General features: G+C 40.3%; 2 protein-coding genes across 3 annotated transcripts in view; one reads left to right on the top strand and one right to left on the bottom strand.

The window, feature by feature from the left end:
• Nucleotides 1-16,696, top strand: part of daam2 (dishevelled associated activator of morphogenesis 2) — a 328,775-nt gene that overhangs the window by 261,641 nt on the left and 50,438 nt on the right. The gene's annotated exons all lie outside the window — the stretch shown is intronic.
• The window catches only part of mocs1 (molybdenum cofactor synthesis 1), a 47,621-nt gene that overhangs the window by 5,248 nt on the left and 25,677 nt on the right, over nucleotides 1-16,696 (bottom strand). Inside the window, exons 7-10 of one of the 2 annotated variants that reach the window (XM_008125908.3) lie at nucleotides 15,775-15,890; nucleotides 13,014-13,124; nucleotides 11,663-11,783; nucleotides 10,278-10,325 (exon numbers count right to left, since the gene is read on the bottom strand). In XM_008125908.3, coding sequence (XP_008124115.2) covers nucleotides 10,278-10,325; nucleotides 11,663-11,783; nucleotides 13,014-13,124; nucleotides 15,775-15,890 — 396 coding nt within the window. Of the gene's footprint in view, nucleotides 1-10,262; nucleotides 10,326-11,662; nucleotides 11,784-13,013; nucleotides 13,125-15,774; nucleotides 15,891-16,696 lie in introns of both variants that reach the window. The other variant, XM_008125909.3, reaches the window with a different exon arrangement.

Raw genomic sequence — 16,696 nt, 5'->3', positions numbered from 1 at the left:
TGGATTACTAAAGCAACTCTCCACAGCCAGATGTAAAATGATGACATCAGTGCTGAGATATACATGGGATATATATTAAGCCTTAGCAAAATACTTCCGTGATTCTGCCTGCTCCCCATGCAGCAAGGAATGGCGCACACGGAGGGCAGGCTTCAGAGGCTATTCAGTAAGAGGAGAAGTATAGGATTTAGCCTAGCTAAGGCACACAAGATAGCAAAATTTATGCAATATTATTTTTCACTTTAAAAACACTTTTTCTGTAATCATGAGAACCAATATTTTCTGACTGTAAAATTTAAATAGCGATAACAGAAGTCCTCGGCCTAAATCGAATTGCTCTTTCTACCTAGGAACTACTGATCTGTAAGTCTATGAATGCCATAGGGACTAGCAATTGGATTGAAGCCTGGGAGATGTTACACAAATTATGTAGCAGATAGATCATGCATAAACCTAGTTCCCTGCATCCTCTGATACTTGAGAACATTATAGGTGTTAAATCACATAACTTTTTAGAAAGCATTCAGGCATTTGCAATATTGATTGAACCCACCAAACACCAAGAGAAAGAAAACCAGGATGGGTTTTAGAAAATATATCCTGTGAAGACAGGAAACACATAATACATACAGTTTGTAAACAGAAAATGAAATAAAATGTTTTCAAACATCAAACTGCATCAAACATCTAATGGCTGCCATGTAAAGGATGGGGCTGAGCTGTTTTCTGTAACTTCAGAGGCCAGGGCTAAAACTGATAAATGGAAGTAATAAAGCAGATTCTAGTTAATGTTAGCTGACATGTCCTTATGTTAAAAGCTATAACCTGTTGGAATGGATGCTAGGTTCTCCTTCACTGAAAGTATTCAAACAATGAGTAGCTGCAATAAATCACTCTGACCAAGAGGTCATGAGTTCGAGACCAGCCCGTGTCGGGGCGAGCACCCGACAATAAAAAATAAAAAATATAGCCCCTGCTCATTGCTGACCTAAGCAACCCGAAAGATAGTTGCATCTATCAAGTATGTGGGGAGGCTAATTTACGACACCATAAAAATCATCCAGCCGCTGTTGGAATGAGGAAGTTGCCATCGCAGTGGATGATGAAGCAACTGCTCCCCCTATGGCCGGAATCAAGCATACCCTCAGGAAGCTGGAGGTTTAAATTGCCTCTGTGCCTGTCTCTTCTATGTTCTATGGCATTGAATGTTTGCCTTATATGTGTACAATGTGATCCACCCTGAGTCCCCTTCAGGGTGAGAAGGGCGGAATATAAATACTGTAAATAAATATATAATAGATACAGGATGCTATTAAGTTGCATGTTTGCTCAGAGGCTGCTCAGTAAGTCAATAATTTAATTACAGCTCTTAAAATTATCAAAATTGGAACACAAACTGCCAAAACTCCTAGCTTTTAGAAACTTGATTTTCTTTTTTGAAGTCCAATGCCAGTCATGGGTGTGGTTGCCTAAATTAATTGGGAAGACCCTATTCTCCATCTCCCTTCCATTAGGTTTCACTAACATTAAAGGGGTATTTTTGAAAGCTACACTGGGACAAGTATTGGGGAACCTCATATTGGGGACTCCCTGCCAAAGCCCTTGAGGTTTATAAGGCCCTTTAATAATTTTACTTGAGATTTTTAAAAATAACATCTATCCAGATAAGAAACCTCAAATTACCAATCAGTAATAAAAACAGAGAGAAGCAAATAAACTGGATGAGAACCTCCCATCAGCCTTACAGGCTAGGATTTCCCCATAACTGTTGCAGCCCATTGGCAGATTTACTTGTAAGATAACTGGTCCTCTGCCCATTGCCATTATTCTTTTTTTAACACATTCCAGGATTTAGGAGTGAACTCTTGCAGCAGCATCTCATTAAATGGAACTGAGAACAAGTACAAGACATTTCATGACTGCCTAAGTCCGTTATACGATTCAGCTCTCCTCATTTGGAGCCATAACCAAAGCTTCAAAGAGGGAATAATCTCTTCTGAGAACCTGAAGTGGGAATGGGCAAGCACTTTTAAGTGGCAAACAAGAAAGGAGCTATACTTGCTATCGCTTGCCAGCCATTGCTGTGTTAACAGACATGTCATGCTTGGAGTTCTGCTACTGCAGGTTCAGATTCCCTTGGAGAAACACGTTACCTTTGCTCCGGCTGGGAGCTTTGCCAACTTAAGCTCGGAGTCCACTGGGAACTGGACCTCTCTGGCCTTCTCATTAATCCCTTGGCTATGGCAGTTATGGAGTCCACTGCCAAGGACGAAGTCAAAAGGAGACTGTTAAACATAATGGGAGCAATTCTCTTTATGAGTGAGAGAAGAAGGGGAGGGGCAGAAGACGCAAAGAGGCAGCCAAATCTCTCTTTAATGATGTGAAGGTTGAGCACAGTCTTCTCCATTTATCTTTTTTCCGTCACTATGACATTTCCGTTCCCCCAGCAGCCCTAATTTATTCCTAGCATTTGAGAGACAATGAGAAATCGAACACAGCTCAATGCATAGATCAAAGAGAATTCTTATAAAGGTTCAGTGTATGTTCATTCCACAGGTGAAAGTATCTATTTTCTACAAGGAAGGGAAGCATTTTTGGGCGTAACCAAACAATTCCTGAGGTACTCAAAGCACTGGGGAACCCAAATTGCTATCTTCAGTCAGAGCTTAACGTTTTCTGTTCGACTTTTCCCCTAGAACAATCATCACTGTTCTTGCAGAGAAAGGAGGAAAAATTAAGAATTACACCCTACAAAATAACAGGTCAATTTGGGATGCGAAGGAAGGATTTTCTTGTCTTTGACTTATTAGAAGGGATGAAGATATTTTTCTTTTTAAGAGGGGTGCAGCATCTCTTGGAAAGACAGACAATACATCTAGAGCGGGACACTTTTCAAAGGAGGCTGACACCTGGGAGAATATGACATACAGAAACAGAACTATCAAGAAACACATTATAGGTTTTCCCCTCATCAGTGTTTATGAAGTCCACAGACAACTACTTCCTCAAAAAGTATGCAGGCAACCTTGTAGGGTTTTATAAATGGAAAGGTTCCTATCAATTCTCAGAAGAAGAGGAGACATATGGTCATAGTAGATGATTCCTTAATGACAGGAACAGAAGCAGTGCTGTGAAGGTGTGATAAGATAACCCAAGAGCTGTGCTGTCTCCCATAGACAAACATCCATAAAGCTAACATTTATCAAACTCCACTATAAACTACCCCTTCCACCTAATCTAAGTTGCCACAATTGATACTGCAAGATGTAATTTTCCAGGGACTATGAGGCTCTGAATAGGAAGCTAAATGACCTTGGGGCACAGATGGTAATTTCATTGCTCCTTCTTGTTGAAAAATGTGGCCCAGAAAAAGGAAGAAAAACACTAGAAACGAGAAGGTGCTGTTAAGGACAGATTTGGCTTTTTGGATCATGTCCTTCATTTTCACAAAGAGGGATTTCTTGCAAGATATGAGTTGCACTTTACAGCAGTTGGGAAGAACATATTTCAGAAGTGTCATAAACATGAATGAGAGGGCTTTGGATTGAGTTACATGGGGAAGGGGGGAGGGGGATGAGAGATCATATTCCAGAGGGCAAGATGTTTTTAAATGTATGTTGGATGGGCATCTTTCAGGAGTGCTTTAGCTGTGTATATCTGCATGACAAAGAGGTGGATTAAATGGCTTTTGTGGCCCCTTCTGCGATTTTATGAGTGTAGTCTGATCTGAACCATATTCTACAGGACTACATTTAAGATTTAGTTTAAGGAAAGGCTATATTAAAGCCTCTTTATAATCAGGCTAATAGCCTTACCATTTATGTGCTGGTACACTTCTTAGTTCTTTACATCTCAAAATATATAGTGGTTGGTTTCTCCTGATACATGACTCAGGAGGAGTTGCTAAGCAATCAATATTTGGAGGGGGGAAATGAAAATATTAACTAGTTCGGTGCATAATTAAATATTATCCAACCTGAAATGGGCAAGGGGAGCTGGCCCTATGACGGCATAGATGCAAAAAGAGAAACAAGCATGGCATACAAATTAAGGCAATGTGGGAGGTTCCATTCATGATTCAGAAGGCAGTGGCAATATTTTATAATCTGATACCACTCGTTCAAAGAAGTTTTCACTGATGTCAATGCTGCAAAAGCCTTCACTGAGCACTTTTTGTCATGCATATCCTGCTAAATTTCTCATTGACAGTGAAAGAACATGTATCAAAGGAAAGAAAAAAAACTAACAACTTGAAAATAGATTACATTTTAACAGAAGCCTGGTAAATTGAAACAATGAAGGAGAACATGACAATCTGCTTAGACAGAAGAACTATGCAACTGTCCCTTTGCATAGCATTCACTCTGTATGTAGTGAATTTTATTCTCTTAAAATGTAAAAGTAGCTTTATATGTCAAAAACAGTTACGTTGCAGAAGAAATGCAAGACTGTAATCCGGGAAACCAGCTTGAAAGCATCTGGATAAGAATCAAGGGAACCGGGACTCAAAAAGACCTTGTCGTGGGTGTCTACTACAGACCTCCGAGTCAGGATGAAGGACTTGATGAAGCTTTCTGTCAACAGCTGACCAAACAGGCACAAAGAAGAGATATAGTAGTCATGGGCGATTTCAATTATCCCGATATCTGCTGGAAAACAAACTCGGCCAAGAGTACAAAGTCCAACAAATTCCTTACTTGCCTTGCAGACAATTTTATGTTCCAGAAGGTAGAAGAGGCAACAAGGGGAACAGCAACTCTTGATCTAATCTTAACAAATGTGGAAGACCTGATCAATACAGTTGAAGTGGTTGGATCCTTAGGGGCAAGTGACCATGTGCTCCTGCAGTTTGCAATACAAAGGAATGCTGAAACTAAGACAAGTCAAACACGCATTCTGGACTTTAAGAGAGCTGACTTCCAAAAAATGAAGGAATTACTGAGCGGCATCCCATGGACGTCAATATTAAAAAACAAGGGAGTTAAGGATGGATGGGAGTTTTTCAAAAGTGAAATACTCAAGGCGCAAATGCAAACAGTGCCAACAAAGAAGAAAAATAAGACAAATGCAAAGAAGCCAGAATGGATGTCCAAAGAACTTCTAACTGAGCTAAAGCTCAAAAGTGACATGCACAAGAAGTGGAAAAGGGGAGAAATCACCAAAGAAGAATTCAAACGTATAGCCAACACCTGTAGGGAAAAGGTTCGCAAGGCTAAAGCGCAAAATGAGCTCAGGCTTGCCAGGGACATAAAAAACAACAAAAAAGGTTTTTTTGCTTACGTTGGTAGAAAAAGGAAGAAAAAGGAGGCGATAGGGCCACTGCAAGGAGAAGATGGGATGATGGTGACAGGGGATAGGGAAAAGGCAGAACTGCTTAATGCCTTCTTTGCCTCGGTCTTCTCACAAAAAGAAAGCCATCTTCAACCTCAGCAACATGGAATGGACGAAGGATTTGGGGAAATCCAACCCCGAATAGGGAAACAAGTTGTCCAGGAACACCTGGCCACTCTAAACGAATTCAAGTCGCCAGGGCCAGATCAGCTACATCCAAGAGTATTGAAGGAACTAGCGGAAGTTATTTCAGAACCACTGGCAATCATCTTCGAGAGTTCTTGGAGAACAGGAGAAGTCCCAGCAGATTGGAGGAGGGCGAATGTGGTCCCTATCTTCAAGAAGGGAAAAAAGAATGACCCAAACAATTACCGTTCGGTCAGCCTCACATCAATACCAGGCAAGATTCTGGAAAAGATCATTAAGGAAGTGGTCTGCAAACACTTAGAAACAAATGCGGTCATTGCTAATAGTCAACACGGATTTACCAAAAACAAGTCATGCCAGACTAATCTGATCTCTTTTTTCGATAGAGTTACGAGTTGGGTCGATACAGGGAATGCCGTGGATGTAGCCTACCTGGATTTCAGTAAGGCCTTCGACAAAGTCCCCCACGACCTTCTGGCAAACAAACTAGTAAAATGTGGGCTAGACAAAACTACGGTTAGGTGGATCTGTAATTGGCTAAGCGAACGAACCCAAAGGGTGCTCACCAATGCGTCGTCTTCATCATGGAAAGAAGTGACAAGTGGAGTGCCGCAGGGCTCCGTCCTGGGCCCGGTTCTGTTCAACATCTTTATTAACGACTTAGACGAAGGGTTAGAAGGCACGATCATCAAGTTTGCAGATGACACCAAACTCGGAGGGATAGCTAACACTCCAGAAGACAGGAGCAGAATTCAAAACGATCTTGACAGACTAGAGAGATGGGCCGAAACGAACAAAATGAAGTTCAACAGGGACAAATGCAAGATACTTCACTTCGGCAGAAAAAATGGAAATCAAAGATACAGAATGGGGGACGCCTGGCTTGACAGCAGTGTGCGAAAAAGACCTTGGAGTCCTCGTGGACAACAAGTTAAACATGAGCCTACAATGTGATGCGGCAGCTAAAAAAGCCAATGGGATTCTGGCCTGCATCAATAGGGGAATAGCGTCTAGATCCAGGGAAGTCATGCTCCCCCTCTATTCTGCCTTGGTCAGACCACACCTGGAATACTGTGTCCAATTTTGGGCACCGCAGATGAAGGGAGATGTTGACAAGCTGGAAAGCGTCCAGAGGAGGGCGACTAAAATGATTAAGGGTCTGGAGAACAAGCCCTATGAGGAGCGGCTTAAAGAGCTGGGCATGTTTAGCCTGCAGAAGAGAAGGCTGAGAGGAGACATGATAGCCATGTAAAAATATGTGAGGGGAAGTCATAGGCAGGAGGTAGCAAGCTTATTTTCTGCTGCCCTGCAAACTAGGACACGGAACAATGGCTTCAAACTACAGGAAAGGAGATTCCACCTGAACATTAGGAAGAACTTCCTCACTGTGAGAGCTGTTCGACAGTGGAACTCTCTCCCCCGGGCCGTGGTGGAGGCTCCTTCTTTGGAAGCTTTTAAGCAGAGGCTGGATGGCCATCTGTCGGGGGTGCTTTGAATGCGATTTCCTGCTTCTTAGCGGGGGGTTGGACTAGATGGCCCATGAGGTCTCTTCCAACTCTACTATTCTATGATTCTATGAATCTATTTTCAAGTTGTTAGTTCCCTCATTCTTTTCTTGGTGATTTCTACCCAATTTCTTCTGTCTTTTCACATGTGATTTGGGTTCCCTGGAAGCATGCAATCAGTTTGAAGCCTAAATTAAGAAGCTGTTGTTGTTCATATGCCCTCAGCAGTCTGTGTGTCACTATAAAGCTGGCTCCTGGCTCATGGCAAGAGACCATGCTGTTTTTGTGCTCAGAATGCCAGTGGTTAGTTTTCCCAAGATGTAGAATGCATGCTTGTCAAATTCAATCTAGTTCTTAGCAATGCAACATGTTGAAGGCAGCCAGGCTGCCATTCCAAAATCAGCTGGAGGGATCCCATCTTTACATCTAGCTTCCCCTCAGATGTCTTGTTTAATTACAGGCAAGCCCCAAACATAACTCAACAGAGCGCCATTGGGATGGCTACTGGTTTACCACACAGATTTTCCCTGCTGTGGAAATGCTAGTTGTTAATTGTTCTCATTTTCCAAATTATCCATATCCAGGCTAGACAATTCTGATAACACAACTAATTGTAAAGCTAAGAACACAGAGAAAAGAGGCCCAGTGGCTGAAGCGGAAGCAGGAGGGGAGCTCTGCTTGGGGAAGGCCTTGTTTCTTGGATAGTGCTGGAGGCTGTGTGTTTGTTTCCTGTTTCATATAAAGGCTGGGTGCTTGTTTGTAAGGTGATACATTTATTTTTAAGGCTGTTTGGAGGTTATTGTGTCTAGTATGTTGGTTCGTTTGAGGCCAGGTGTTTGAGGCCATATGTTTCATGGTGTGTTTGAGAGGACAGAGCTTCAGCTGAATTACTTGACCTTTCTGGGGGAGAAGCCAGTAATGTTGATCTCTGAAAAACAGAGAAGGTAATAAGCGATAATTTTTGAGGATAGAGACAGAATTCTCTGGCAATTCTTTCTAGGAATCTAAATAATCAGAATAAAGGAACAAGGAGAAGCATTTGCAGTCACCTATAATGATGAGTCCTACCAGCTGTGCTACAGCCCGGGCTGGGCTGTAACACAGTGGGTTAATTGCCAGCAGCAACAGATCACTGTTGACCAGAAGGTGGCAAGTTTGAAGCCTGAGTCGGATTGAACACTTGACTATTAAGTCTAGCTTACTGTCCACCTAAGCAATTTGAAAACAGCCAAGCTGTGAGTAAAGAAATTAGGCACTGCTTAAAAAGCGGGGAGGTATTTTATGACACTATAAAAATGCCGGCAATCAAAGAACAAGGAGGAAATACTACGATCAAAAGGGTTCAGCATCATAGTGGATGAAGCAACAGCACCCCTGTATCCAAATTGAGCATAACCTCCAGGTGCTGAACTTGGAAGATACCAAAATATCTCTATCTGTTTGTCTGTCTTGTATGTCTAAAAACGGCATTGAATGTTTGCTGTGTACGTGTGCATTGTGATCTACCCTGAGTCGCCTTCAGGGTGAGGAGGGTGGCATATAAATACTGTAAATAATAATAATAATAATAATAATAATAATAATAATAATAATAATAACAACAACAACAACATCACACAGTCCTAAACGCTTGGGAAGTGTTCGACTTGTGATTTTGTGATATGAAATCCAGCATATCTATCTTGTTTGCTGTGTCATACTATGTTGTGTGAATCATCATCATCATCATCATCATCATCATCATATAATTGAAATGTAGTAATGGAGTGATATAACTTATTTGAGAGAAATAGATCAAACAGGAAAGGGGGTGGAGTAGCATTATATGTCGAGGATATTGACACTTGCAAAGAGATGCAGGACTTAAATCCTGGCAACTAGATCAAAAGCATTTCGATACAAATTAAAGGAGTGAGAACTGAAAAAGCTATAGTTGTGAGGGGTTTCCTAGAGACCTCCAAGCCAGACTAAAGACTTGGATGAAGCCTTTTCTTTAACAGATGATCACATATGCAGAAAGATGAGTTATAGTAGTAATGGGAGACTTCAAGTATTCTGATTTGGAAAAACTCTGCTAAGATTACAATGTTCAACAAATTCCTCATTTGCCTTGCAGACAATACTTTTGTCAATTAAGTGGAAAATGCAATAAAGGGATCAGCTATTCTGGATTTGATCCTAACCAACACTGAGGGTTTGATTAGTGGAGTGGAAGTGATGGGATCCTTAGGTGGGAATGACCATGTTCTCCTGGAGTTTGTGATACAGAGGAAAGTGGAAACTAAGAGAGGTCAGGTATGCATTCTAGACTTTAGGACAGCGGATTTCAGGAAATGTAGGGAAATACTGAGCATGATCCCATGGACAGGAATACTAAAAGAGAAAGGAGTTAATGATGGATGGCAGTTTCTGAAGGCACAATTGCAAACAGTGCCAACAAGGAGAAAAAATAAGGGAAGTCTAAAAAACCAGACTGGATGATGACCAAGCAAATTTCAACTGAGCTAAGATTTAAATTGGAAAAGGGGGGAAATCACCAAAATGGGAATTCAGATAAATAACCAACATATGTAGGAAAAAGATCTGAAAGACTAAAGCAATAATGAGCTCAGGCTTGCCAGAGAGATTTAAAAACAATAATGAGGGGTCTTTGGTATACCTCAGCAATATGGAGGGGACAAAGTATTAGAGGAAATGAAATCCAAAATAAGTAAAGATGTAATCAAGTAATACCTGGCTACTCTAAACAAATTCAAGCCTCCAAGGCCAGAAGAACTACATCCAAGGAACTAGCAGAAGTAATTTCAGAACCACTGGCAATAATCTTTGAGAATTCTTGGAGAATAGGGAAAATCCCAGCAGAATGGAGGAAGGAGGGAGGGAGGGAAGGGAGAGAGTGAGAGTGAGAGCGAGAGCGAGCGAGCGAGTGAAAAAAAGAGGGCACATAACGGAGTGGTGGATCAACTCAGGGTTTCAGAAGAAGAAATTGGGAAAATCACCTCTGAGTATTCATTCCTTGCCTAAGAAAATTGTACAATATTAATGAGGTTGTCATACATAGACTTCAAAGCACACATACACTCTCCATGGTGGTGAATCTACTTTGTGGTCAGGATTCTACACCCTAAGTAGCTCCTTAAAAGTTCAGACAAAAACAAAGTTTCAGTCTCCATTGCTTATACACATTGATAATATTGGACAACAAGGTTGTGATTTCTGTTTTAGATTGATTCATCAGATAGGCTACATATCCATAGTATTATGGAGTTTATTACGTACTGATTGGTCACCCACCAATGAGAATCATTGGTCTGTTCTTCATCTGGGAAATGTTGAACATGCCTGGGAATAAAAGAATGAAAAGAGAAGAATTAGAGAGTTTTGAAATTTTTACTCATCTAGATAGTTTTTCTAATCAAGAGGCATTGTATTTAGAAGATCACTGCTAAAAAGACATAATTTATTCCAATACAGAATATTTTAGCCATTATTCTTCAGTCAGCAAAAAGTAGCTGTAATAAAAAAGGAATCAGACTTCCATGCCATTATAAGATATACAATTAGAGCATTCTTGGACATATATTGGCAGAAGGTAGATTTAGATCTACTTAACTATTAGAAGGAATTCCTTCCAATTGGTTAATAAGAGCAACAATAAAATGCCAACTCGCCTAGCTTCATAGCTGAGTTGGAAGGAAAAAAGTAACTTTATGAAGGATTATATACTTTGATGTAATACACAAAATAAAACCTACATCTTTCACAGAATACTCTTGATTAATGAATCTCAGGGTCAAGTAGCAACAAAAAATATGCTAGATTGAAGGCTGCCTGCCCCTTCTTTGGAATATCTTGATTGGCTTTGTGTGCTATGAAATTGTTCAGGTATCCATTTGGAAGTTCACATTATTGATTAAGGACCGCAACAGTAAGACTAAGGGTCTTCTGGATGCAGAATTTTAGTGGTTCTTAAAGTTCTGATGCCAATGCAATAAGCAGACCTTTCTTGAAATGGAGCCCCCAATGGCGTAGTGGACTAAAGCCTCGTGACTTGAAGGTTGGATTGCTGACCTGAAAGCTGCCAGGTTCGAATCCCATCGAGGAGAGCGCGGATGAGCTCCCTCTATCAGCTCCAGCTCCATACAGGGACATGAGCGAAGCCTCCCACAAGGATAGTAAAAACATCAAAACATCTGGGCGTCCCCTGGGCAACGTCCTTGCAGACGGCCAATTCTCTCACTCCAGAAGCGACTCAAGTTGCTCCAGACACGAAAAAAAAAAACCTTTCTTGAACACCCACATAATTAATGGTTAATGAAATTTTGCCAGACTACATTTTTAGCCCTTGATCAAGAAAAATATTGCGTTTTCTTGGGGATGGAGCAATTACAAATGCAATGCTTGCTTTTCAAAATAGCAGGACATTAACAATATTTTTGGTTACTAGATAGGATAGTTTTTTTTTTTAAAAAAAAATAATGATAAAAGCAAATGAAGTGAGCAGTTGCAATTTATGACAAAAAGCATGCAACACCTTCAGCATTCTTTCATGTGAAAAATTAGCAAGATCCCAGAAAAGATGGATACAATATCTGGCTTAACCCATACATTCAATTTCAGATTGGATAACTCCGTGGGATGTACATTGCAGCCTACACTTGTGGGAGGCTATAAAGTACCTGCATGTTGCTTCTTTTTCCTGCCAACAGCTTCACCAATAATTTGAACTAATTCTTCTTCTGAGGCATTAGATCGTAAATGATCTCGCAAGGACACTTCTGAGCTTCCAAAAAGGCACACCTGAAAAAAGGAGACCAAAGAGGATGCTAGTAGAGGTGAAAGCTGGAACAATGATTGCACTAAGAACTTTGTACCCATGGAAGCTGATAATCAGGACCACAACTGTAGTCCCCTTTTTTTCAATTTTTTTCTTGCCTGATCTATCTTTCTTCTTGTAGACTGATCCCCCTTTTTCCAATTTTAGATGGACCTCCTATCATAAGAAAGTTGCTTTTTTGAAGGTGAAGTTTTTGTTGCAAGATAACTGATATCACCTTCCCAGTGCATCAGCTTTTATTGCTTTTAAGTGGCAGTAAATGCTACATGAACATAAGCAGCCAAGCCAATTGCTGGTGAATTTTGTTCAGCTTTGGTGATAGCCAGTGTGGTGTAGTGGTTTGAATATGAGACTATGACTCTTTCAAATCCCTGCTTAGCCATGGGAACACAGCAGATGACCTTGAACAAGACACACATTCTCAGCCTCAGATAAAAGCAAAGGTTGAGATAAGTCAGAAATAACTATAATGCAGAAGCAGAAGCAGCAGCAGCAGCGATTCTAAATCTTTCACCTAACTTTGGAGAGATGCTTCTGAAATAGTGTCAATCGGCAACAGGACAACTTCTGTTGTTACTACAAGAACATGAGTGCCAACACTAATCTCACGCTACTTTTAATTACAGAACAATGTGGCATAGAAAACAGATCCACCACTCAGAGCACATACACACACACAAAATACATTTCTCAGTCTCAGTTTAGTTGCTCAATCTGTGCAACACATGCCTGATTTGATACATCAAATCAGACCTCTGCAGTGAAATTGGATACTGGAAAAGTAGAAACACCAAGCCCTCCCCAGTCCCCAGCCATACTGCTTGGAGTAGTTTGCCAATTTAAGATGACAAAAAGCTGAATAATGTGTTTATCTTCACAAGCTTTTCACCAATTAATTTTACAGCTCAAACATATCTATGAAGAAAACGAGATGAAGGAAAAACATTTCCAAGTCACAGCAGATGAGCCAAAAGGGACAGCTGCTGCTCCTTCAGGCACACTTTAAAAATGTAAATGTAAATGAATGACTAAGAGTTATAATTTGATTTGTTGTTCATATTTAGGGATCCTTCACCCCATGGCCTTTTGATCTGTCTAGCATACAATACTATCTCTGCCTGTGAGGAGTTGATGAAGTTCTATATAATCAATCAAATATGTACATCAGTTATTGAGCAATATGATGACACTACCTTCAGATTCCCATCAGCTGTGATTCTAAGTCGATTGCAGGAGCCACAGAAGTGCTCAGACATCGAGGTGATGAAGCTGACCTGTCCCTCAAAATGTGGTACCTTATATGCCTGACATATCCAGGGAGCAAAAAAGAAGAAACATAAAAGCAGTCACCATGCACAATCATTACTATGTCATGAAAATTGGATATAACATGGTATAAAAAAATGGAAGAGTTCAATACAAAGCCCTAAATCAGTGGCTCTCAACCTGGGGTCACCAGATGTTTTTGGCCTACAACTCCCAGAAATCCCAGCCAGTTTACCAGCTGTTAGGATTTCTAGGAGTTGAAGGCCAAAAACATTTGGGGACCCCAAATTGAGAACCACTGCCCTAAATAGTTCAGGACCCATGTACTTAAAAGACTATCCTGATACTGTCCCCAGAAGCCCTGATAGTGGAGTATACAACCCCTCTGTCAGCTCCACTGACTGCTACCGAGCACAATTCAAAGTGCTGCCTTTGGCCTATAAAGCCCTAAACGGTTCTGACTCAGCTTACCTGACCACATGCATCTGCCTCTATGAACCATTTCGGAGTTTAAGATCGTCTGGGGAGGCCCTGCTCTCTGTCCTGCCTTCCTCGCAGGCACTATTGGCAGGGACAAGAGACAGGGCTTTCTCAGTGGTGGCCCCTCAGCTGTGGAATTCCCTCCCCAGGGATATTAGATCACCTCCTCCCTTCTGATCTTCCATAAGAGACTGAAAATGTGGTTTTGTGACCAAGCCTTTGGAAATCTTGTGCAATAGACTTATATGGAATGATGTGCAATGGCCTTTGGAATGGCCCAGACTATGCTTGTGGATTACATGATTAATTGTGAATGTGTTGTTTTTAAATGTTTTAATTGCTTTAATGTATTTTATAATTTTATTTCCATATCCATTTGAATTGTACACTGTTTTTAAGACATCAAATAGTTGCCTATGTGTAACGTTGAGAAAAGTGGGGTAGAAAATGTCGTAAATAAATAAAGATGTCTTGGAATACTAAATGTAGCCTATGGGGCTTTCTTGGTGGTGAGACCCCAGATATGGAACTCTTGTCTATCAAAGATCTACTTCTCCCTTACACTTTTGTCTTTTGTGTGACAGCTAAAAACTAACCCATTTGTACCAGGTGAGAAAATAAGCATATACTTTGTCTTTAGTGCTTCCACTATGATCAGTTTCACTGTATTTTAGGCAATATTTTGCAATTCATGGTTTTAGAAATTTTCAACTTAACATAAATGTATCTTGTGATTTCTGATGTGTGATCTTAAGCATTTGTAATGTGCGCTTTTAACTGAATTCTTGGGCGGAAAGGCCAGATTTCAATCAAATCAGTCAACTACTGCTAACACTGGCCAACACACATTTTGGTGCCTTAAATGTTAGCCCTCTTTCTGGGTATATTTGATTCCAAAAATGGCACCAGTTTTCCCCTATCAGCTCTAGTTTTTGAGATACAGAACATATGCCACCTACCAGTTGCCATCTACTAGCCTGTAGAGAGCAATGATAACGATATCTAAAAAACTAGAGCTGATGTGGTCTATCTAATGCAATTTGCTAAATAAGCACCCTCCAAAATTCCAAGAGCAGGCCTAAAAACAGACATCAAGAAAAATAATTTGTTTTGTTGGGCTCTGTCGTGTATGGCATATGTCTATCTGTAGGCTGTATGTAACACAGATTTACAAAAACAAATGCCAATGCTAGAAAAAAATGTAGTACAATTGTGTGTGAAACCAACACATTTTTCTTTTGTGAAGAGATGTCCCTATTGAACTTTGTGATGAGAATTTGCTTATGAGGTATAGAAAGAGGAAGGTCTTGTTACTATTTTCCCCGAAGTTCTGCAATAAAAGAGGACTAGATCAAACTACAACATTTCTATATGAAGCGTGCTTCTGTGAAGGAAATATCATGCCAAACATATGTGGATCATGTGTAAGAACTGGACATATCTATATTTAGTCTTGTGTACAAATTCTGGGAAACTACAATTGGCCATGAATTCTTTGGATCTGTAAACCATATGTATAAGCAACAAGAATATAGATAAAATTTTCTAGGACTACTGATACATAAGAAAGAACATACTTATTGAAGGATATAGATTAAGGACTTTCTCTAAGTATATCTATGTATAGCATCACCTGGGAAACTGCTTTTAGCTCACACTTAAAAGTACTCTGTGATGATTCCAGTTATTGTGTTATACTGCCTTCTCTGTCTTCATTTCACCTTCTCTGAGGGCTACCATATAACCTCCTGCTGTGGTTTTAGAGTAACTAGATTCCAAATGCCTTCTTTCAATGAGTCAGCATGCAAACAACCAGAGATATCCTTCCCTATCCAGAGGACACATATTTTCTCTACCATCCCACTGGTAGTTTAGGAGTTAGAATCACCTAATCAGGTGATTGTTCCAACTGCTGATTTACCAATACTGCTCCCCTTTTGTTAATGTTAACAATCAGCTTACTCAATATATAGTCATACCATCTGCCTACCAATACTCCTTGATTCAGTAATCTATAATGATGAACCTTTTGGTGATTATGGAAGCCATAATTAAGACTGCTTTATGGTAGGAGATCTAATGTGACAATTGCAGTTGTGCATTATTCTTTTTGACAGTTAACAGAATTGGCAAAGGCATGATACACGTTTAAACATGTCTGAAACTTTGAAAAGCTTTAGGGGGCTCCCCGATCATGCTGTCAACTACCTTGGCAGTGCTAGAGGCTTCTTCACATGGCAGTTTTTCTAGCTCTGGCCATCTTTGCTTGATTGTATCCACCATCTCTTTGTAGCTTACCATTTTCTTAAAGTTCCATTTGTTGCCTAGCATGAGAAGGACACAAGTATAATTGTTTAATGAGTCACAGCCATAGGGTTGAATGCAGACAAATTACAAACACATAGTATGATTTCCAGGATGCATGAAGGCATCCTAGAAGTCATAGTACATACTAAAGGCTATGAAATCTGCTGAAAAATTTGCATTAGGATGGTACAGTGTAGCTTAGCATGCTTTTGTTTTTGTTTTCTGTAAAGCTACAGAAAAAATGAAGGTCAGCTGTGAGAGAACTGCAGCTGTTAATAAGAACAATGAAGAAAAACTGCAACAATTTCTCAGATGCCAATGATTATCTTGTGGCTCACAGCTGCAATGATAACCACTCTGGGAATATTCCAACTTGCCACCTACAGATGGAGACTTCATTTGAAGACTGTTTACAACAGATAAGAGAAGACTTAAGTGTCCTTGAGATTACAGTGAAGTATTGAAAGGAAGTATAAAAAGATGTGCAAATAGAGAAATATCAGAGAAATTCCAAGTTTATAAGGACCCAAGAAAAACTATGTAAGGAGAAATTTACAAGCATGTGGACAATTTTAATAGAAAGGAGGAAACCATGAAAATGAACAAACAAAATCTGGTTAACAGTATTAAAAAAACACCAGAAATAAGACAGTTAATAAAGAACACCACTCAGAAACAGGGGAACTCCAGAGAGCAAACAATCAAGTGCCAGTTAACACCTCCCAAACAAAATATGCCCCCAGGCAGTAACAGCCGGGCCTTGCAGACTACTCAAATGCTAATCAGGCTGGCTAACTGCAGCATTCAGACATGCTTCAAACAG

Source organism: Anolis carolinensis, chromosome 1 (genome assembly GCF_035594765.1).
Source record: "Anolis carolinensis isolate JA03-04 chromosome 1, rAnoCar3.1.pri, whole genome shotgun sequence".
NCBI lineage: Eukaryota > Metazoa > Chordata > Lepidosauria > Squamata > Dactyloidae > Anolis > Anolis carolinensis.
This window is presented reverse-complemented; position numbering and strand designations above follow the sequence as displayed.